The sequence below is a fragment of the Hyaena hyaena genome, unplaced genomic scaffold, assembly GCF_003009895.1.
Source record: "Hyaena hyaena isolate Hyena2069 unplaced genomic scaffold, ASM300989v1 scaffold_98, whole genome shotgun sequence".
Classification (NCBI taxonomy): domain Eukaryota; kingdom Metazoa; phylum Chordata; class Mammalia; order Carnivora; family Hyaenidae; genus Hyaena; species Hyaena hyaena.
Genome location: NW_024080730.1, coordinates 3,692,277 through 3,713,470, shown reverse-complemented (window position 1 = coordinate 3,713,470; position 21,194 = coordinate 3,692,277). Strand labels below are relative to the sequence as shown.

The 21,194-nt window shown below is 61.5% G+C and overlaps 2 protein-coding genes across 8 annotated transcripts in view; one reads left to right on the top strand and one right to left on the bottom strand.

Moving 5' to 3' along the window:
* The window catches only part of KCNQ1 (potassium voltage-gated channel subfamily Q member 1), a 303,513-nt gene that overhangs the window by 120,829 nt on the left and 161,490 nt on the right, over positions 1 to 21,194 (top strand). For all 5 annotated transcript variants that reach the window (XM_039235442.1, XM_039235441.1, XM_039235444.1 and 2 more), the window contains exon 11: positions 9,078 to 9,198. In XM_039235442.1, the coding sequence (XP_039091373.1) occupies positions 9,078 to 9,198 (121 nt within the window). The remainder of the gene's footprint in view (positions 1 to 9,077; positions 9,199 to 21,194) is intronic.
* The window catches only part of LOC120233902, a 37,154-nt gene continuing 23,185 nt past the window's right edge, over positions 7,226 to 21,194 (bottom strand). Inside the window, exons 2-4 of one of the 3 annotated variants that reach the window (XR_005528941.1) lie at positions 8,232 to 8,349; positions 7,959 to 8,152; positions 7,226 to 7,263 (exon numbers count right to left, since the gene is read on the bottom strand). Coding sequence is in view for 1 of the 3 variants with exons in the window: in XM_039235446.1 (XP_039091377.1) it covers positions 8,115 to 8,152; positions 8,232 to 8,349 (156 nt within the window). In the remaining 2 variants the exon portion in view is untranslated. Of the gene's footprint in view, positions 7,264 to 7,335; positions 8,153 to 8,231; positions 8,350 to 21,194 lie in introns of those variants that run through there. The other 2 variants (XR_005528942.1, XM_039235446.1) reach the window with 2 other exon arrangements.

The following is a 21,194-nucleotide window of genomic DNA, read 5'->3' as shown; positions in this document are numbered from 1 at the left end:
CTCACTGCCGGGAACCGTCCCCTGAAGCTGTGTCTGGGGAGGCTCGGACGGGGACTGCCCGGGGCACAGAGACCCCGGACGGTCCCAGGGCCGTGCGGGTGGTGGTCCTGCTCCCTTTCTGCTGCCCCCGGCCCGGCCTCGCCGGCGCCCCCGCTCTGCGGACCCCACCCTTGGGCGCACAGACGTTTCTGGTCCGTCAGAGCTGCATGTGCAGGGGCCCATGGGCTCTGTGGGGAGGGGGGCGCCGGGGAGGGTCCTCAGCGCCCCCCACGCCGGGCCTGTACGAAGCCCGGGGTCCCCAGGACTGGCCGGGACTCTCAAGGCTGCCCGGTGCCTTGCACGCCTGCTGCGACCCGTCCAGGCACATGTCCTCGACCGGACCGGGGCCCCGGCCTGTGCCACCATCCGTGACCTCGTCCCCTCCCACGGGGTGCACACGGAGGCCCCACTGAGGGGTGGAGAGACCAGGCTCGCATCCCGGCAGGAGAAAGCCGGCCGCCAGCTTGCAGGAGCCCCTCCCCAGGGGGTCCCCGGGCCCGCCTTCGTGCCCTCCGCCCAGGGCCTCCCCAGTTCTCCTGTGACCTGGACTCCCCAGATCCATCCCTTTGGGCTCGGGCCCCACCCGTTTGTCACACACATTCCTGAGGACCGTCTTGGTAACAAACGACGGAACCCCAAACTCAAATGAGCTGAAGCACAAAAGGGACATTTTTTGGCTCTTACATCTGGACCCAGCTGTTTCAGACACAGCTGGACCCCGGGGCTGGGATGCTCAAGCTTGCTGGTTCCCACTCTCCCCCCACCCGCCCCGCCCCCTCCGTGCACCGACCCCTGGGACCAGACTAGCCTCAGGCAGCCGCTTCCCGAGGGGACAAGATGGCTGCCAGCTCGGCAAACCGGGCCGATCGAGGCCGGCTCCTTCCCCATGCTTCCTGCCGGAGTCTGGGCCCACCAGGCTACAGGCCACCCTCAGACCTGCCTCTGAAGGCCAAGACCTGGGCCACAGGGTCCCTCCCCAGCGGGTACCTGGGAGTGGGGAAGGGGCCGCTCCCTGAAGGAAGATTCTAGAAGCTGTTCCCAAAGCCAGGCCTGGCTGCCGGGCCGGCGAAAACAACAGGTGTCCACTCAAGCAAGGTATTTTGCTAGCGGGACCGGGTGCCAGCTGTGAATGTACACTTTCGCTCGGCTCCGTGCCCCGTTCCTGGCAGCTGTTGTGGGAACGGGTTTTACACTTGCTGCCCATGTCCCTTACTTCTCGCCTCTGAGTGGAGACACAGGTGGCGGCACGGCCGCACTGGCTCGGGGGCTGCGAGCCGGGCACAGGCAGCTGGCACAGGCCCGGGGCCGCGGCTCCGCGATGTCACGCAGGGCCTGGCTGCAGCTGTCCGGATGCCCTGGGGAGGGGGTCTGCGTTCACGGTGCAGATCTGCAGGGCTTTGGCAAATCCGCCGAGAGGGGGTGGATTTCGGGGAGGGGGGAGGGAGGGGGCTTGGACTGGGGAAGGACAGGGGCAGCTTGTGTTTATCCCTGTGGGACGAGCCGGCCCGGGAACACGCCTGTGCCTGAGCCCCGGGGCTGGGGGGGGGGGAGGCGGGAGGTGAAAGGCGACATCCCAGCCCAGACCTGAGGGGGCGGCGGGAGAGCTTTGGGGACCGAGGACTTGGGTTACACCTGGGAGATTACGCAGGATTTTAATCAGTCACGAGGCAGAGCAGGTGACGTTACCAGGCAGATTCTCCCCCGGGTGGAGGGCAGAGGGCAAAGGGGGGTGCCGGGTGGGGGGGAGCTGAAGTCCGACTTGTGCTGGAGGCCCAGCCTGACCCGCGTGACCCAAGGCACAGTCTGTAGCCCCTCGGAACCTTCCTGCTCATCTACATCCAGGGATAGAAGCTGTGACCCCACGGGGCAGTAAAGCGAGGTCATACTAAGCGTCAGACTGGGAGACGGGAGGCCCCTCCTGCAGCTCGGGGGAGCCAGGCCTGCCCCTGAGGTGGGGTTCAGCGGGCCTGGCCATGTGGGTGAGGGGGCTGCGTGGGGCCAAAGGACACGAGGCCTGGTGCCGCAGGACCGAAGGCCTCGGGCACGTGTGTGGCAGATTGGGGCTCTGGGTGGCGGAGGGGGCGTGCGGGGCAGGGACAGGGAAGGCAGAGCGTGCACACGGGGACACTTCCACGAACTGCCACCTCCCAATGTGGGGGACGTGCCGTCCAGAGTAGGAAACACAGACACGGGAAGGGAGGAGACGAAAATCACCCACCGTCTCTTCACCCAGACACGGACACAGCTAACGTTTTGGTCTGTTTCCTTCCAGTCTTTCTTCTGTGCCCGTGTTTTGCACGGGAACTTTCAATCGCCCTAGTGAGCGGGGCTGCTGGCCGGGAAGGAGGCCGCTGTCCTGCCGGGCTCTGGCCTCTGGGGGGAGGGTGAGCCTTGGCAGCCGGCGTCACCAGCTGTGCCGGTCGCCACGCCAGAGGCCGCGCTCGCCATCCCAGACCTCCCATTTTCCTAGAAAACACAATTGTTCTGCCCTGAAAACTGAGGCCCAGACGAGGCAAAGGCGGCCAAGGAATTGAAGCATCGGAGAACCAGGGACAGTCCTAACGGAAGCAGGACTTCACTGCCGCGGGGACCGGGACGCGGCACCTCCTGGGAGCCCAGGGGCCGGGCGGGCCGCCCTGCGGGCTCCACCGCGGGGCCGGGCCTGCTCCGCAGCCGGGAGGCCGGGGCCGAGTCCCTTGTCTTGCCCCCTCTGGGGCCCCTCGGAGGCAGGGGCGACAAGCCCGCCCTCTCGGGACCGCACCTGCCCTCCGAGGGCCCTCGCCTGAAGGGGGCAGTGTGCCGCCGTACCTGCGGAGAGAGCCTGCGTCCCATCCCCCAGCCGCCGCGGCAGCTGGGGACGGGGAGGGGGTCTGCGGCCCCCGGCCCCTGCCTGCCCGTGGCGGGGGAGGCGGCCCCCGCAGTCCCTGACACAGAAACGGGGCAGATCAGCGCCCTCCCTTTCGGTTTGGAAAAACCCACCTGCGGAACCCCTGGCTGCCCCTCGCGGCGGGGCCCCTGCGCTGTTCCCAGGATTAAACCAAACAGTACACATTCTTCTCTGGCAGGTGCAGGCCCCGCCCTGGACGGCCAACTGAGGTGCACACTTCACTTTCCCAAAACACCAGGGCCGGGCGCTTCTTGGGGGTCGGGTGGCTCTGCCTTGGCCCGCGGCTTTGGAGATGGCACTTGTCACCTGGGGTGTTTAGAATGCGGCCCCTTCTCCAGCCACCGTTCCGCCGTCTTTGTTCTGTATACAAGTGATGCAGACATAAAAATATGTATTTGTGTTCTTTTTCCCTTTTTTTTTTTTTTTTTTTGAAAGAACATTTGAATCCTGGACGAAGCTCCAGCCCTGTCACTTGACAACTGTATAATATAACCCAGGGCACTTGAATCTCGGCCCCGGGCCTCCGTGCTCGCCAGGTCCCAGGCCTGTGAGCCTCTGAATGTACACACATTCTTCGAGGCTTACCGGTCACTTTCCTGCGCTCTCTGGGAATGTCACGGGCAGAGATCCCTTCACTCAGAGCCCTTCTCCCGGGTGTGACTAAGTCATGTCTCTGCAGTTTCCTGCTGGAAGCCTGCCCCTCACCCCCCTCTCTCCCCCCGGCCGTGAGCTCCGAGTTGCAGCTCTCTGAGTGCTAGTCAGGCACAGCACCTTTGCACGTGCCCTGAGGATATTTCGATTCCTCTCTGGTGAGGTGCTCGTTGCCCGTTTTTTCATTAGATTGTTCCTATTTTCCTTACGGATCTGCGTTGAGTTGTCTGTATTTTGAAGATACCATTCGTCTGTGGCTGCTGTTTCGCGCTGGAGGGTGGTGGCTGAGGAGCAGGGCTTGGATTTGGTGCTGCGGAACCCACTGGTCTTTCCCCACGTGGGTATTTTGTTTAAGTTTCAGGAAACTCTTCCAACCTTCCAAAGCCTGAGGTCATGACGCTCTTCTCCCAGATTCAGTTCTATGGGTTCCAGAGCTTTGCTTTTCTCCGTTAAGTCTCCAGTTGCCCGGAATGCCAAGAATGAATTTTTGGTGTGTGGCGTGAGGGTCCGATGGAACGTTTTTCCCACGTGGACAGCCAGCTGTCCCCGAACATCTTCCGCCCGCCATATGCAGGCCGCCTGGGGCACGCGGCAAGCGCCCCAGTGCAGGTGGGCCACTTCCGGGGGCTCGGCCATGTCCTGCTGGCCGGCGGCCGCGCTCCGTGTCCACAGCACAACACACCGTCTCGATGACCACGGCTTTTCGAGAAGTGCCGATGTCCTGTAGAGCGGGCGCACCCAGCTCACTGCTCTTCAAGAATGTGATTGATTCTTGGCTTTTTGCTTTTCCAGATCAGTTTTAGAATCAGGTGCCAGGGGTTTTATTAAGGCCCAAGGAGACTCTTCACTACTGGGTCTTCCAGACACTGAGGCAGAAGCATATTTCTTCATTTGGTGATATCTTCCTCTTGGTAATTTCCCTTTAGGGTGCCTGTAGATCCTTAATTAATACAGAATATTTTGTACTGTCGTATACAGGATTTGCTTAGCTTTTGGTTTTAGGGTTTCTAATTTTCTTGCTTCAACTTTCAAAATGCTTTTCTTTATTTATACGAGAGGCCAAAATAGCAGAGTCCCCGTCTGGTATACCTTGTACCAGCCTCCCCCAGTGCCCACATCTTCTGTAACCCTTGTAGTTATTAAAACCAAGAAACTGCAACAACACTATTATTAAGCCACAGTCTGGCCCATTTGTGTAGATTTCCCCAGTCTAACTTGGAGCGTCCTTTTTCTGTTCCAAGATCCGAGTAGTTACTTGTACGCTCATACTCGGCAGGTCTCTCCTGAGCTGCGAAAACTTGTCCTCAGTCCTCCTTTGGCTTCCGTGACCTTGACGCTTGAGGAACCCCAGTCGGGTCTCAGTGTCCCGCGACCGGGTTAGGGTTTGAGGGGAGAACGCCGCGAAGTCAGGGGCTGCACCCGCCGCATCGTATTGGGGTCCACGGCACCAACGTGGTCGGTCACCCACGCTGCTAACCTTGACTCGTGTGGTTGAGGCGGCACCCGCTTCCTGTGTCCATAGCCTGGTGGTGGGAGGGAGTCCTTGAGTCGGCCATGTTCTCGGGGAGGGGGCTCGTGCTCTACCTGCCCTAGGACAGAGTTCCCGTGGAGGACCTGGTGGGCATCTGTGGGAACCGCCACCGCAGGGAGGAAATATCTGAGGGGAGGTACCCTGAAGTTTCTCCTTTAAGTGTCACCTGCCAATCTGACCATCCATCCCTGGAGGAAGACTTGTCCCTCATTTGTTTGTTAATCTGTATCCGTATGGACTCAGGCATACTTCTTTTTGGGGCTGGAATTCAGTAGCACTACTGATAGTACGATTGTTTATTTTGTCGCTCACCACGTTCTAGCTTTGGCCACTGGCTCGAGAGTCCTTTTGGGTTAGTTCCTGTGTCCATCTGACGTACCTCCCGTTTATTTCTTGAGCATTCCCTTCCTTTCTGGCACAAAACAGTACTTTAGGCCCATCGCGCGTTTGCCCCAGCCCAGAATCCTCTTTCGGCCACAGAGCCCTGCTTGCTTTTACTGGGGAACGAATGACTTTTAGGAACCAGGTTCTGGTGCAGGGTGTGACCCCCGCTCCTGGGCTTCCCGGTGGGTGGAGCCGGGAGGCGGGCGCACACAACCCGAGTATACACTAGTGGCCTATTCAGTGAAGTAGGAGTTCAGGCTGAACTTTCCGGCCACAGGACTCCTTCGTATCCCGCCCACCCACTCCATCTCTCACACACACATACTCGGTGCGTTACTTTATTTCTCGGACAGCGAGACACGTGGCTCCCATTATCTATCATTTATTTACTTATTTGTTTGACCTGTGTCCGTGCAGGCCCCCTCCGAGAAGCCTAAGTACCGACTAGAGCGCTAATGTTTGTGGCGCTCAACAGACGCTTGTCCGAGGCTCTGTATGCGGTCTCCCGCTTCCCTTCCCTTCCGTGCCGTGTGGTAGGTAGTCCTACGTTCCTAACACGGGACTCACTTTTCACAGTCTGCTTTCATTCCTAGGATCCTCCGGCGGCCCGGCTGGGTTTTTTGGGTTTTTTTTTCCTTCAGTTTGTATAAAATTCACTCTTGGAGATCTACAGCCCATGGGCTCTGAGAGATGCCTGGGTTCACAGATCCCCTACCACAGCACCCCACAGAGGAGTCCGACAGCCCTGGGGGTTCCCTCGAGCGAGCCTCTGGAAGTCGGAGGCTCTCCCTCCCCCAAACACTAGCCACCATCGATCTGGTTTATGTCCTTGTGGTTTTGCCTTTCCCTGAATGTCATATAAAGGTAATCATATAACATGCGGCCTTTCACATCTGGCTTCTCTCACTGCGGAGCGCAGTGCATCTGAGAGTACCCCCACGTTGCTGCAGGAATCCTCAGTTCATTTCTTCCGGTTCCTGGGTGGTGGGCCACCGTTCGCACACGGCAGTGTGTCCATCCACCGACTGAAGGGCACCTCGGCTGTTCCCAGGCTTTGGCGATTGTGAGCGAAGGTGCTATACATGCTCACGTACAGGCATTTGTGAACGTACATCTCCGATTCGCCTCAGCGAAGGACCGCTGGGTCATGTGCAGGGTCAACGCTGTAAGGAACCACCCACGTCTTTTCCGAGGCGGTGGCATCACTCTGTGTTTCTGCCAGTGGCTTGAGTCCCGGGTGCTCCACGCCCTCCTGTGTGCGTGGCATCGTCTGGCTTCAGTTGCTGATTTTTTATTTCAGCCATTCCGGTAGGGATGTTGTGGCAGCTCAGTGAGGATGTGCTAACAGCTGCTGGCGTCCGTGGGCCTGGGCATCTTTTTATGTGCTTGCCTGTCACCCACGCCATATCACGCTGCAAGAGTTCTTTATATATTCTCGATACAAGTCCTTGACCAAACGGCTGATGTGGAAACACTGTCTTCAAGTCCGTGGCTTATCTCTGCTTCCCTTAGCAGTGTCTTTTGCAGAGCAAATGCCTGGAAGTTTGATAAAGTCCAATTTGTCCATTTCTTCCCATCACAGATTGAGCTTGTAGCGTTGTACTTCAAAACTCATAGCCGAGGTGCCTGGGTGGCTCAGTCAGTGAAGCATCTGATTTCGGCTCAGGTCATAGTCTCGCCGTTTGTGGTTCGAGCCCCGCGTCGGGCTCTGTGCTGAAAGCTCGGAGCCTGGAGCCTGCTTTGGGTTCTGCGTCTCCCTCTCTCTCTGCCCCTTTCCCCCAAAATAAACAAACATTAGAAAAAAGTTTTTAAAAGCCTGATTGCCAAATCCAAGGTCCAGAGATTTTCTCAAGAAAGTTTATGCTTTAGTTTAAGATTGTACACAATACTTCTACATTTTCAGATTGTTGATAATTACCCATAATGTTAGGCATAAACGCTGAATGTATTAAAACTTACATACAACATTCGTACATTTATATTACAAATAATTCAGGAGATAGCTATATGCCTCTGAAGTGGGAAAATCTTCCTTTTTCACAAAACAAAAGACAGGTGTTATCACTTTAAACACATAAAACATTTTCTCGGATAAAAACCACCATCCCAAGGGCTGAAAGACCAAAGACAGACTGGGGAAGATATCCGTGCCTTCTGTAACAAAAAGTTAACATCTTTAATATATAAACAACTCCTACAGATTGGCAAGCAAAAATGAGCAAAAGATATGAACAGGCAGTTCTGCAAGAGGAAATGCACGCGACCTCCAAGCCACAAAAGGCATTCAGCGGAAAAGGAAAACCGGCATCCTGTCTTCATCCATGCCCAGCGCGCCCCGGTAGGGTGCCGATGGCTGCTTTGGGCCTGGGTGTGGGGAAGCTGTCACATTCACACACCGCTGGCGGGTGGAGCCTGCACCGCTATAATTTCTTGGGAAAGCCATCCAGCAACAGCTGTTAAAATTACCTGGGAAGCACCCTCTCACCCGGCCCGGTGTCAGCTTTCCATACAAATGGGAGGCTCATCATCCTCTCAAAGTAGTGGCTGAAAGCTAACGGGGCCTCAGGGGCCAACAAACGCAGAACGGTTGAGTTCACCATAGCAGGCATGAACCACGGACCATCATCCAACCACCAAAACACAGCCCCACATCTGTACACCTGCAGAAAAATGAAATGAGTGTGTCTCAGAGTGACAGGGACAGTGCTGTCACATGTGTGTTTAAAAAAAAAAGTTTACCTGGTGTCAGCTGCTGCCGAGCAGACAGAGATGGGCTAGGAATCCAGTCGGCCATTGACCTTGAAGGAGGAGGGCCTTCGTGAATCCGAGTTGTGTCACTTTTTACGACGAGTACTTTCTTTTAAAAAAAAAAAAACAAAACTAACTTTAAATGAAGGGCAAAAAAAAATAAGTCCGAACTGAGAATCCGGGGATGGATACGTATGCTTAGCCACGCTGAGCACCAGATTGTAGGGGGGTGAGCCTGGGAGCCTGAACGATACCCAGACCCTTGATGGTGGGTACGGGTGGTAGGTGTGGCGCTGCGGCCAGGCGAGGGGCCGGGAGCTCGGTGGCTGCCCCTCTCTCCTGGGTTTGCGGCTCCTCGCGGGCAGGAGCGCTACCGCCCTGGGTCTCCGCTGACGCAAGGCCCTCCGTCTGCAGGAGGCGTGGTGGCAGGAGTGCGTGTCTCTCACCAGACCTGTGCTTATCAGCCGTATTTCGTTGTCGACCTGAGCATCAAGGGTGAACTTGGAGACCGACCTAAACACCCAGGCAGAGGCCTCACTCTGCCCAGGTGTCGGGGGCCCTCCACAGCTCCCCGGCCTCAGGCGCACGGGGGCCACCTTGACCCCCACACCGGATCCTTGGTGGGGAGGCGCCGCACGCTGTGCCCACTTCTCGCCCAGCCCTGCAAGCAGATGTCCTGTCCGTTTGTGGGAAGGCTCAGGCCGTGCAAGTCTGTCGCACGGCTGGGGGGACAGGTTGGGGCAGGCATGTGAGCCCAGCTCTGACCAGCCCCGGGCCCCCTTCCCCGGTGAGCCTCCGGACGAGGCCTGACGTGCCGCCCCACACCTTTCCCCACAGCCAAGAAGAGCCCCATGCTGCTAGAAGTGAGCACGCCCCACTTCGTGAGAACCAACAGCTTTGCCGAGGACCTGGACCTGGAGGGGGAGACGCTGCTGGTGCCCATCACCCACGTGTCACAGTGAGTGCCCGCTCGCCCGCAGAGAACGGGCTGGAGGGGCGTGGGGCTCAAGAGGGCCGCCTCGGTGCCACGCCGGGGATTAGGCCCACTCTCCCAGAGCCCGCCGCTTGCCGCCCGCCCTCCGCGACCTGGGGCCACCGGCTACCCAGGGCCCGGGCACTGAGCAGGGGTGGGGAAGAGCCGAGGGCATTTCCCGCCAAGTCCAGGAACATGATCCGCTTGCTTTGACTTATGGAAAACCAAACTGATCATCTTCCACTTGTTTTTGTGCTTTGAGCGTCTGAGAAGATTGTTTTTCTCTCCTCTCGCCCCCTCCCCCCCCAAAAAAAGAGGTGACTTTGTTTTTTAGCCTCTTCCCTTAGAACCCTGGCCAGGGCCCCGGGGCAGATGCCGCCGCTGTCCACAGGGGCTCCTTCAGGTGGAGGAAATGGCTGATTCTCCACGCCTTCCACTTGGCCTTCCCCCGAGGCACAGCTGGCCTGGGACGCCCGCCCGCCCTCCCCCGCCATCACGGCATCGCCAGGCCAGTCCCCAGGGCCCGGCCGCGGTGGATTCCCTTGCGACGATGACTCAGTGCTCCCGGCAGGGGCACCAGCGGTGACCGCGCTGGTGGGGTCAGTGGGGCACTCGGGCGCTGTCTGGCCGCCGCCCCGCTGGGGGCTCCCCCGAGGAGTCCTCCTGGGTTGGGATGTGTGCGCTCCCCTCAGCCCTTCGCAGAGTCGCTTGCTGACACGGTTTCCTCCCCATGGACATTTCTCCGGAGGGTGTGTCCCTTCTGTGGGGGTCCCGAGGTCGTCGTGAGCCGTGTGCGCCGCTGTCAGGGCGAGGCCCTCGGGGACTGCGGAAGCTGGGGCCACATCGCGGGGCCTCCTCGCTGCTCACGTGGGCCTGGCAGGACAGGACCCGCCCGCCGTCTTTCCCCCCACCCCCAGCCCCACCGGGCTCATGGGGAGTCAGGCAGCACCCGGTGGGGGGGGGGGGGGGCGTGTTCGCAGGACATGTTCCCGGACCCGACGTGAGCCCACTGGGCCACTCGTCCTCGTGGACCCAGCAGTGGCGCGAGCTTCCAGGCCCCCATCCATCCTGGAGGTGACAGACAGGCTTGCCGGACCCATGGGCGAGGGCAGAGGTGTGAAGAGCCACGGAAGGCAGGCCGTGCAGGCCCAGGTGGGTGCCTGAAGGCAGAATGTGGACTTAACCGCGTCGGCCGAGGCCTTGACGAGAGTCCAGGGCATGAGAGAGACTGCAGCGTGGCCAAAGTTGGTGTTCCGTGGCTGGTGTTGTGTGCGACATGGGTGGCAGTGCCGGCTCAGGGCTGGGCCAGCCATGACCCTCAGGCAGGCGATTCCACGCAGGTGCACTGTTCCCGCCACCGCCCTCCCATTGGAGCCACTTCCCCTGTAATCTGTCCGCCGTGGCCCAGCCCCTCAAACACACACATGAGGAGTCCCACCCGGGAAGGACGGGGCTGTCACCACCAAGCGTCCAGCAGGGTGACAAGGCCTCACCAGCTCCCTGGCCTTGCGGGAGCCCCACAGGGAGGCCTGGGGTGAGGGTGATGAAGAGCTGGGGATCCAGGTGGCCCACAACCACGGCTGCCCTCAAGTCACCCCTTCAGGGATTTGGGCCGTCGGCATGCACTGAGCTTCCTGGGGCCACGGGCTGCCCGGGGAGCCCCAGGAGACAACCTGAGCCGCAGGGGCAGTGTCATCAGGGCCGCTGGGTTGCTTCTCTTCCAAGACTGACCACCAGACTGGAATGGCCAGGATGCCTGCTGTGAACGGGGTGTGTCCCCGTCCCAAACACCCGCCGGGGGCCTTCTCGGGCTGGCGCTCCCAGTGTGGCAGGTTGGCTGCGGCGGGAGAGGTGTCGCCTGTCACCCCCAGTGCTGTCTGAGCCTATGCCCCAGTCCTGGCCCAGCCAGGTCCTCATGCAAGGGCTTCTCCCAGCGGACCCGGCCAGCAGCAGCTGGAAGGGAGCCAGCTGGGGAGGTGGGAAGGGGTTCAGCATGGCACTTGGGTCTGTGGTGGGTGCTGCGAGCAGGGAGCCCATGTGGCAGGGGAGAGGCCACCTCAAGACAGTGCTGTCCCGTCAGGTCAGAGTCAAGGCGGAGACCGCAGGGCATCTGCGTGAACATGTCCTCAGTACAGGGCACTGTGCCCTGGGGAACCCCAGTGCGTGATGTAGGCTCAGTGAGAGGTGTGGGGGCCTCAGAGCCTAGGCGCCCCAGGGCTGCAGGCTGGGCAGCGGCCCCGCCCTCCATGGCTGGAAGAGGGGGCTCTGGCGGGCACTGTGACTGCCCTCCGTGCCCGCGCTGGGGCTGCGCGCCTTCCTTCCCCTCCCGCCCAGTGCTCCTCGTGATGATGCCCCTAACTACACAGCTCTGGCTGCTGGGGAACTGGGGAACACGTCGAGGCTCCCGCGGGCAGCCTGGCCCCGTGGACACCTGCCCTGGTGTGTGCGAAAGAGGCAGGGGTGTGCACGGGGGTCCCACATGGGGCAGAGGGGGTGGGAAGCACTTACTGAAAAACAGATCCGTTTTTCTTCAGCGTTTCACTGATGTTCAATGTATTACCACGCTGGGTCGGATCCAGAATTCAAATTAAAAGCATAAATAAAGACACATTTTGTTTCCATCTCGAGCTCTCCCCACCCGTTGGGCCCCAGGGAGGTGAGGTCACTGCAGCCTTGATTACAGGAAGGTCCCTGGGGCTGGGCGAAGCTCGTCTTTCCGGGGCCTCTGGCCGGGGCGAGGGGCGGGGAGCTGGGGGGCCGTGAGCAGCTCTGGTGCAATCTGGGAGTCACTGGGGCACACTGGGTTGGGGACAGAGTGGTCTTGGCCACCCCAGCCCCACATGCGAGCCCCAGATCCCATGCAGCCCTGCCTCCCCCCACACCCAGCTCCCTAGCCCGATGAACCCCTTCTAGGAAAACAATTTTGCAGGGCAGGCGGGGCCAGAGGGGAGCCTCTGTCGGCACCTGTGTCCCCCCTCCCAGAGCCTCGCCGCGGGGCTTCTCGGGCCAGCAGAAGGCAGAGGTGGGGCATCTCGGGCAATGGGGAGGACCGGGAAAGCCCCCTCCCCAACTCCGTGAGACGAGGGGAGCTCTGCCCCCAACAGGAGCTGGGATGGGCTCCTGCCTCACCTACTGCTTTGTGGCCACTGGGGGCCACTGACGGGGGGGGGGGAGCACCTCTCGCACACAGAGTCCCCATCTCAAATACCCCTGTCACTCATCTGCAGCCGTCAGGTTCCTACCCGACTCTCCGACTTCTGCTCCGCCACCTTTACCCCAGGGAGGCCTGGGCCGCCAAGCCCACTGGCTGTCAAGGCCTCCACACCAGCTCCCTGAGCCCTGAGTTCAGGGGCCGGGACCCTTCTGGGGGGCCGGTCTCCTCTCAGGAGCTCTCCCCCTGGCGGTCTTGAAGCCCCAGGCTAGGAGGGGCTTCCGGACTGCGGCTCCGGCCCCTGGGCAGGCAGGATCGCAGCAGGGCCAGGCGGGCCTCCCCTGCGGTGAGGTGGGGAGGTGTGTGGGAGCCTCGGTGTGCATGCCGGCACACGGGCAGTGGGCGGCCAGGCCCGAGCTGGCCTCGGCATGAGGACCTGTGGCCCGGACCGGGCCCGTGTACGGCTGTGGCCTGGGTACCCCTCTCCCAGCGGCCTTGGGACAGGGCAGCCATTTCCAGGAAGCCCCACGCCACCTCTGCCAAGGCAGGCAAGTGTGGCCAGGAGTCCGCGCCTGTCCCACGGGCCTGCACGCGGACACCCGAGGCAGGCGGCGTGAGAGGCCAGGCCAGCGGGAACACTGCAGCCTGTGGCCCTGACGGGTTCCTCTGCGGGAGGTGACCGCAGGCCTCCTCCGTCTCTTCTGTCCCTGGAGGGGGCGAGGCTCCGCTCCGGTCTACCCGTCACCCCCACCCCGTCCCGCTCCGCCGGGGAGAGCACAGCGGGACACCCCGGGCACAGACGGACGCAGGGAGGGCCTTCCGGGGAGGGCGGGGCCCTCCCAGGTGGCCACCAGCAACTGTGTGCTCGTGGGCCCGGCTGTAACAGGGCAGCCCGACGGCCCTTGAGCAAAACCAGCCCCGCGTGCGTGAATTAGAATCTCCATGTCGCCAGCTTCCTCCTGGACCCTGCAGCGTCTCACGCCGGAGCGCCCGACCTCCCCGTCCCTGCAGGGCTGCTGCGGCCTGGCTTTCATCCACATCAGTACTAACATCTCCTCAATTCTGCGCCTGTCAGCGAGGCCAGGGCCAGCCCCTTGCCTTCTGGAAACGGGGGCAAATGTCACCAGGCTCGGCCCTGCACCAGGCTCCAGGGACTGGGGGTACACAGGCGTTTCGGGGACCCCAGGGCCAGCTGCAGCTCGCGGCGCGAGTGGCCACCTCGTTCTGCTTCTCGCCCTGCAGACCGAGCTGGGGAAGGACGGAGGGGCTGCTGGGGGGCCAGAGAACGGAGCGGGGTGAGGGAGGGGGCCTGCCGGGCGCAGACGAGACCAGTCTGTCTTTCCAGACCGGCGTCCTGTCTTCTCAGGGCTCCAGACCACCTCTGTCTGCACGAGGTGCCAAGGAAACCCCGTGGGAGCCCGCCCGGGAGTGCCGTGTGGGGCTGCGTGAGTCACAGCCTCCCAGCCCCGGCCGGCTCAGCCCCGTCTCTGAAATGCACGGGGGGATTAAATGTTCTCCTAATTAAATTAAAAGCGAGGCGGAGTGGCTCAGTGGGAAAGGGACGGGACTAGGAATCAGATGCCCTCGATCTGGCTCCCAGCCTGCTCCGGCCCAGCTGCAGGCCGGCCCCCTGGGCCCCCAGCCCCTGGGAGCCTCACTTCCTCCACCGAGCACGTGAGGAGGATGCGGCCAGCGTGCCGAGGCCACTGCTCGGGGAGTGGGCCCTCTGTCTCGGTAGAAGGCAGGCCCAGAGAAAGCGGCCTATGGAAAGCGGCCCCGGGGCCGTGCGTGACCTCTGGGCCCAGCCACTCTCCAAGGGCAGGTCTTCGGTAAGGCTGGCCTGGGCCAGGCAGGCAGTGGTGGAAGAGGGGGGTCAGGGACAGGAGAGCATCCATGCGCTGGAGGTGGCTGGGGACCCAGTGACTTCACGGGTCACCCTGGTGCTGCTATGGAGACATTTCTGGTGGCCGCGGGTACCCCACGGCCCCCCTGTGGGCTCTGCCTAAACCTGCAAGGGGAGACTGAGCCCTCTGGCGTCCCGGTCAGGAGGCCTGCGTGGGGGGCAGAAGGGGGTAGGGGGCAGGCCCGTTCTGTGCGGGCTCAGAGGGGACGGTCCCTCCAGCTGCAGGACGGAGCGCACGCAGATGCGCACACAGGTCTCAAGAGGACTTGGCCCAGTTCACCCCTGGGCCCCCTGTGACCAGCAAGCAGGCCAGGCCCCAGGGGTTCCCAGGAAGCCCCGTGACCCCATTTCCTGTCACGCCTTCAGAGGTAACCACCATCTCGGCTTCTAGCGGCACCGCCCAGCCGTGCCTATTCCTGAACTTTCCATAGACAGGCTTGCACAGTGCACACACCCATCCACACGTCCGCCTTCCCCGGAGAGGGGCCTTGTGGCCACAGAGAGCGGCGCTTGCCTGCCGCCTGCCACTCCACCATGTGGGCGGCCTGCACTTGGTTCGTCCTTTCCGTCGGAGGCGGCCACGCAGACGGTTTCCAGCGTCTGTCGTCAGTGCTAAGGATATTCCGCACGGGCTTTCTGGTGCGTGCAGGCTGCATCTGCAGGGAGAACGGCGCAGGTGGGGGCTGCTGGGCTCGGGTTAATATCACCACCTACCCGCTACCGGCCTGCTCCACACGGTCACCAGCACTGGTTATTTTTCACTTCCCCTTTCAGCCACACTTGGGGGGTGGCGGGGGGGGGGGCGGGAATCTAGCGGCGTCACATGGGATCTGAATTCCCAGCGACCTGACGGCTAATGCGGGCGAGCCCCTCCATCTTACTTTATTCTCCACGTACTGTCCACTGGGAACGTGCTCGCGTCTTCTGCCCGCTTTATTTCCGGTTCTCTTTTCTCGTCAATTTACGGGAGTTCGTTCTTTCTGCCTTACGTGTCCTGGACGGGATGACGGTCAGGAACACGCACATCCATGCACACACGCACACGCGTGTACACATACAGACACGGCACATAAGAACCACCTCCCCTCTTCATCCTTCCTTCTCCTGAGGGTGTCTGTCGATGAACAGAACTTTTACTGAACTCTTAATGTGATCCAGTTAATCAAACATTTCCTTTCTGGAGAGCGCCGTTCGTGCCCTCTTCGAGGAACTCAGACTGCTCTAAGGTCACAAAGATGTTCTGGTTTTTTCTGAAGCTTTACTAGCTTACCTCTCACATGCAGATCTGCGGTCCATCTGGAATCCATTTCTGCATCCAGTGCGAGGCTGGGATCAAGGTACGTTCTCCCCCACTGGGACGTGCTGGCTGCCTGGGCACCCTTCACTGGGAAGCCCATCCTCTCTCCCCGCGGCCCCTCCGGCTCGCTGTCTGCGTGCAGCTTTGCTCCAGAACCCTATCCGGTCCCACGGGTCAGATCGCAGTTTTTCTGCTTCACCAGGGCCACGCTTTGCTAACAGGACAGCCAGTTGAGGAGGCTCCGGCCGGGTCCCCCGCGTCGCAGTGGCCAGTGTCTGTGCGATCCACCTCTCTACCCATGGCCGCTCTCCCCAGAAAACCTCCTGTGGGCCTCCTGGGGCTTTTCTAGACGTGGGGAGAACCAGCATCTTTTTTTTCCCTATGTCGATATGGGGATTTAATACATTTTGTACATAAATCATTAAGTCCAAGTTCCTACACACAATAGCTATGCATTAAACAATAGCTTATAGAATCATTGTTTCCAAGTTTTGCTGATTTTCCATTTTTGAACTCTGTTAGTCCTTCTAGCACCATGATACTTTTTAATTCTTTCCCAAATATGATCTCTCCTTTCTGTTTTCTGTCTGGATATATTTGTTGGAGAACCAGCATCTTTATGGGAGCGAGTATTTGCGACTGTGGCCCTGATGCGTCCATTTACTTAGAATTTATTTCATTGTTCTTTCCGTGGCCGGTGGTTTTCAGTGCAGTGACGGTGACAGCGTGTCTGAGATTTACTCCTTGTCAGCTGATGTTTGCGTGCTCACCAAGCCCACAGACCCTGGATCCGCAGGAGCCCTGGCTGGCATGGACCATGTCTTGTGGGCAGGACACCGGGCAGCCTGCTGACCTGCCTGGGCCTCAGTGTCCCCTCCTAGACACTGGAGCTGGGTCTCACGGTGCTGCCGCGAGCCCCTGAGGACACGGGCTCAGGTGCCTGGCCCTGCACCTGATTCAGGAACGTGCTGGACAAAGGTCAGCCAGTACGAAATGTCCCCCTGGGATGGGAGACCCGTGGGGACATCCCCTACTTGACCGGGGAGCTTCTGAACCCACCAGGTGTCCATGGCGACATTAGGGACTGTCCTTAACAGGATCTACCCAGAGGCCTTTGAGGCCTGGCCTCAGATGGGTTGGGGGTGAGTTCACAAACCCCAGCCTCTCGTCGCTGGGAAAGGGGTCTGCAGCTGTTTTGGACCCTGGCCCCCGTGGAGGTGTGCAGAGAGACCTGGGCCCACCACCCTGCTGCTCGGGGCTCGGGGGCTGGAGGACTGTGCCCCGGGGTGGCCACACGTGCCCCAACTCGCTTCTGCCGTCTGTGCTTATCACAGCCAGGCCCACCCGCCGAGGACAGTGCAGCCTTCTGGCAGAGCGAGGGGCGGCGTGGGCCATGTGTCCTGCCTAGCCCGTGCCGTCCGGGGGCTCACCGGCGCCCAGCGGGGGGACAGCCGGGACGCGGCGGCGGCGCCCCCAGACTTGCTGGCATCCAGGTCTGTGTCAGGTTTGGGAGGGGAGGCTCCCCTCACCTGCCGTGCAGCCCGCGTCCTTGTGGCTCAGAGCACCTAGCAGGTCAGCGCACCCGTTCACGGGAGTGCCACGACCTGCCTGCGTCCCCGTGACGCAGGGGCAGGGCCGGGGCTCGTCCGCACATGCTGGCTCTAGGGACTTCAGGTCTGCGAGGGGGAAGCCGGGCTGGTAGCCTGAGGGCCGGCAGGGGGAGGGAGGGAGGGGACCAGCGGCCCGTGCCTCTCTCCCCACCAGCGGGAGATACGGCACACGGAGGCCACTCTGCATGCTAGCTGGTGGCTCTCTGCAGCTGCCTCCTCCAGGGAGAAGTCTGCGGGTTTGGTCTCTCTCCACATGCCACGGACCGTGTGCCACCAGGCTAGGAACGCGAGGCCCCCCGGGAGGCTCCCAGATGGCTTGGGCAAGGCCGACCTGCCTGCCCGAGACGCGAGTGACAGGCCCAGAGCCCCCCACTAGGCGTCCGTTGTTGAGATGTGCCAGCCCCCCCCGGGACAAGGCAGGTGTCCTGAGCAGGGGCCACACCTTAGGTGCATGTCCTGGGCAGGGACTGACCCACGCACGGCGGAGGTCTGGCTGTTAAATCTGCGAGGTCTGGTTGGCCCACGGGAGGCCTGGGGTACCATCTGGGAAGGGAAGTCCTTCTGGAGGGAGGAGGGAAAGAGCGGCGGCGGCGGGAGACAGGCGTCCAGATCCAGCCTCGGAGTCTGGCGTCCCTGGCGTCCCCAAGCCCTGACCCCACTTTTGCTTTGATCTCGATAAGTAATCTCTTCACATGGGCTGCAGATCCAGAGGCTCACTTTAAAGACGGCCCTGGGAGTGTCCTGGATGTTTGCACTCAGGCCCCCCACCTCCGTGGGCACAAGGGCGGCGGAGTGGGGGTTGCACAAAGCTCCGAGAGCCAGGTTGCATTTTTTGTTTTTTTTTAAGGGCAATTCAAGGGATTTTCAAAGGTACCTTTGACTCTACCGGATTTGCCTTCTAAGACTTGGGGGCAGAACCATCTGTGAGATCAGACTGCCTGCAGCTGAGGCAGGACCCTGGCCATGACAGTGCCCTGCCGGGGAAACTGAGGCAGGGGTGGGGTGACTTCCCAGGGGCGGGGGCGGGGAGGTGCTGCTGGAAGGTGGGTAGGAGGTGAGGCTGTGCAGAGAGGCCATGGCTGCACACGCACGCTCAGGGGCGAACCTCCCTCACGGCCCGGCTTGTGGTCACCGGAGCCTGCTGGCTGGTGCCCGAGAGCCAGGCCCCCCAAGAGGAGGTGGGCAGCTCGCGGCAGAACGGCCCCCCTTGATTCCTCAGCGAGCCGGGCTCTGTTCCTCTGGCTTCAAGTCTTTGAGCGCGCCCTGGGCCCGTGTGCCCGGCCAGGCCCGGCCCGGGTGGCTCTGGGGTCCAGTGCCGTCTGTCTTCTCTTCCCCATCCTTGCTCTTGGGCCTTCTGGAAGTAGGCTTGTGTTCCAGTGTTTCGCTTAGATTCTGCATTTGTCACATCGAACAGAGTCGCTTCCACTTTGAAACACTTGAATCTGTTTTCTTTTTTCTGCCGTTCTTTTTGAACTGCCCCGTGGACCCCCCAGCCGGGTGTGTGAGCTCTGGGGGGGGTCCCACAGCAAGAGCAGGGGACAGGCTCATGAGATGGGGTGGCGGCGGGCGGAGCGGTGCTTGGGAAAACGGGCTCACAGCAGGAGGGAGCTCAGGCTGTGTGTGTCGGGGCTGGGGGCCACCCCATGGGAGACTCGGAGGGACTTCCTCGGTGACCCCACAGTCCATGGCAGCTCCGCACTGACGGACCTCACCACCACCCAGCCGCCTCCTGCCTTGGGGTGTGGACTTCATCAGACCGCGTGGCCGGTGCTCTGGTGGGAATGTATCTCGTAGGTGTCAGGAGATGGACAGACTGGGAAACAGGAGTCCCAGGACCAGAGAGGAGGGGCTCCCTGCCCAGAGAACACGCCGGCTGTTGGCAGCACCGGGGCCGGGCCCTGGGCTCTGGCCTCTGAATCCCGTGCCCCTCTGCCGTCCCAGCGAGATCCGTCTCCCTAGTGGGACCTGCCTTCCATCCCTGCACCAGGCCCAGCCGGCCCCCTTCGTCAGGCCTGGGCTAAGCGATCCCAACACTAGCTGCTGGCCAGGGTGTGTCCCTGAGCACCCTGACCCGGCCACCTGCCGACTAGGTGGTGGGGAAGAGCAGCCCCCAGGGAGCCCATTGCTGGGGAGGCGCGGCTGGTACTAACACAGAAGGTCTGAGCTGGCCGGAAGGAGCAGCGAAGGTGGCCTCTCGGGCCACGACGGGACCTCCCGGTGCTCAGCCAGAGGCTCCAGTGGCAAGACCGGGGCAGAGGTGCCCCACTCCCGCCTCAGGGACCAGCACAGCCCCGGCCTCTCCCCGGGCAGAAATTCGAGCCCCCGGGAGTCTGCCGCTTATGAAAACAGTCTCAGGAGCAAACAAAGGGGAGCGTCAGCTTGGCCTTGACTCAGAGCGGGACTGACTCAGGCCCCCCTGAGCACCGGGCGCCCGAAGAACCATAAACGCCCCTTCCTGACTCCAGCCCTCGTCGGCTCTGGTGACCCGCAGGACCACCGCTCCACCTGTTGCTACCTGGCCGCACAGGTGGCAAGGTCCCTGTGACTTGGGGCACAGAGGAGCTAAGCGTGACCAGCCTGCCCACCGTGTGTGGCTGATCATGGACTTGTCTCATTGACTGGGCTGCTGTGGGTCCCTGCCTGTAAATGTTTAACTCCCGAGGATGCCAGGTCTCAGAGCCTGGAAGGTCCAGCCCGGATGGGGGAAAGGGGGAGGGCTTCTCACTGGTGTGTTTGTGGTTGAGGGGTTGCGGGGGGGTGAGTCATCCGCAGCCGGCGTCCCGGTGCTGCAGCAGGGGGAGTGCAGGTGGGATGAGGCTGGGACTCCGGCAGGGAGCTCGGGGTGTGCCGGCCAGGGAAGGGAGCACTGTCCTTCCCCTGCAGCGGACAGGAGGCCCCGGGTGGCATGCCCAGCCCCGAGGGCCCCTCCGTGGTTTCCGGCTGCTTCGGGGCTTGGGGCGCGGCCCCCGCGCTCGTACTTGCTGGCTGCCCCACGGGGGCCTGGCCTAGGTCTCCCTGCTGGTGGGGAGGGAGGTGTAGACGTTGGGTTGTGGGGCCACCCAGTGTGGGCTCAGGAAGGGAAGGAATGTGACTGAGGCCGGGTGTGGCTGAGGAGAGCACGGCCAGCTGTGGGTTTTTCTTGGGGCCCAGATAGACGTGAGCAGAGATGAAGGCCCCTCTCGCGCAGCCCCCGCCACACACACTAGGACCTTTCTTTGCTGTGCGGCTGTGGAGCCGGAGGCCAAGGACACCCTCTGGAAATCTGCATTCCATTCGCTCTTGGCACAGAGCGGCTTCCTGCCTGGGGAAGGTGTGCGCGTGTGCGCGCGTGTGCACACACGGCCACGGGTGCTGGCAGGGGAGAGGCGCCTGGGCGGAGGTGTGTTCACGGAGCGAACGGGCGACCCCCGTGTTTCCCGGCACCAGACAGCACTCGAGAAGCCTGTCCCACGGGGTTAGGACCGATACCTAGACTGAATGAATCAGAAACGTGCAGGCCGCATAGCCTTTGAAATAATCTCTGGCTTCAAACAGTCACGGCTAAACATGCCTTCGAACCTAAAAGCCGGGACTTTTTGCAAAGTAATTCAGAAAGTTTGTTGAACCTGAAACCTTCCCTGATGCGTCCTTCCTTCTGAAGTTAACTCATTAAAGCTGCTCCAATCGCAGCCCGGTGCCAGACCAGCTTCCTGGAAACCCTCGCCAACTAGCTGGCCTTTGGAAAGGCTTGTCACCCTAATAGCTGTAAAAAAAAAAAAAAAAGCGCTCGCTGGGCACCTTGGCTGTGGGGTCTGAGAGTCCTTTGTGTTCCCTCCAGCTGCAGTTTTCCAGGCCTCGCCTCTGGGGCTGCGGCTCTTCGCGGCCCCTCACCCTGGCGGGTGCTCGCTGCCTTCCTCCCCGCCCGGCGTCTCCGCCAGCGGCGTGTCCCAGCCTCCCCACGCATGGGGCACAGCCCCCCACACCGGCTAAGTGTGGACGTCTCCCGAGGGGTCAGCAGCCTCCGGTCCCCTCTGTTCCCTT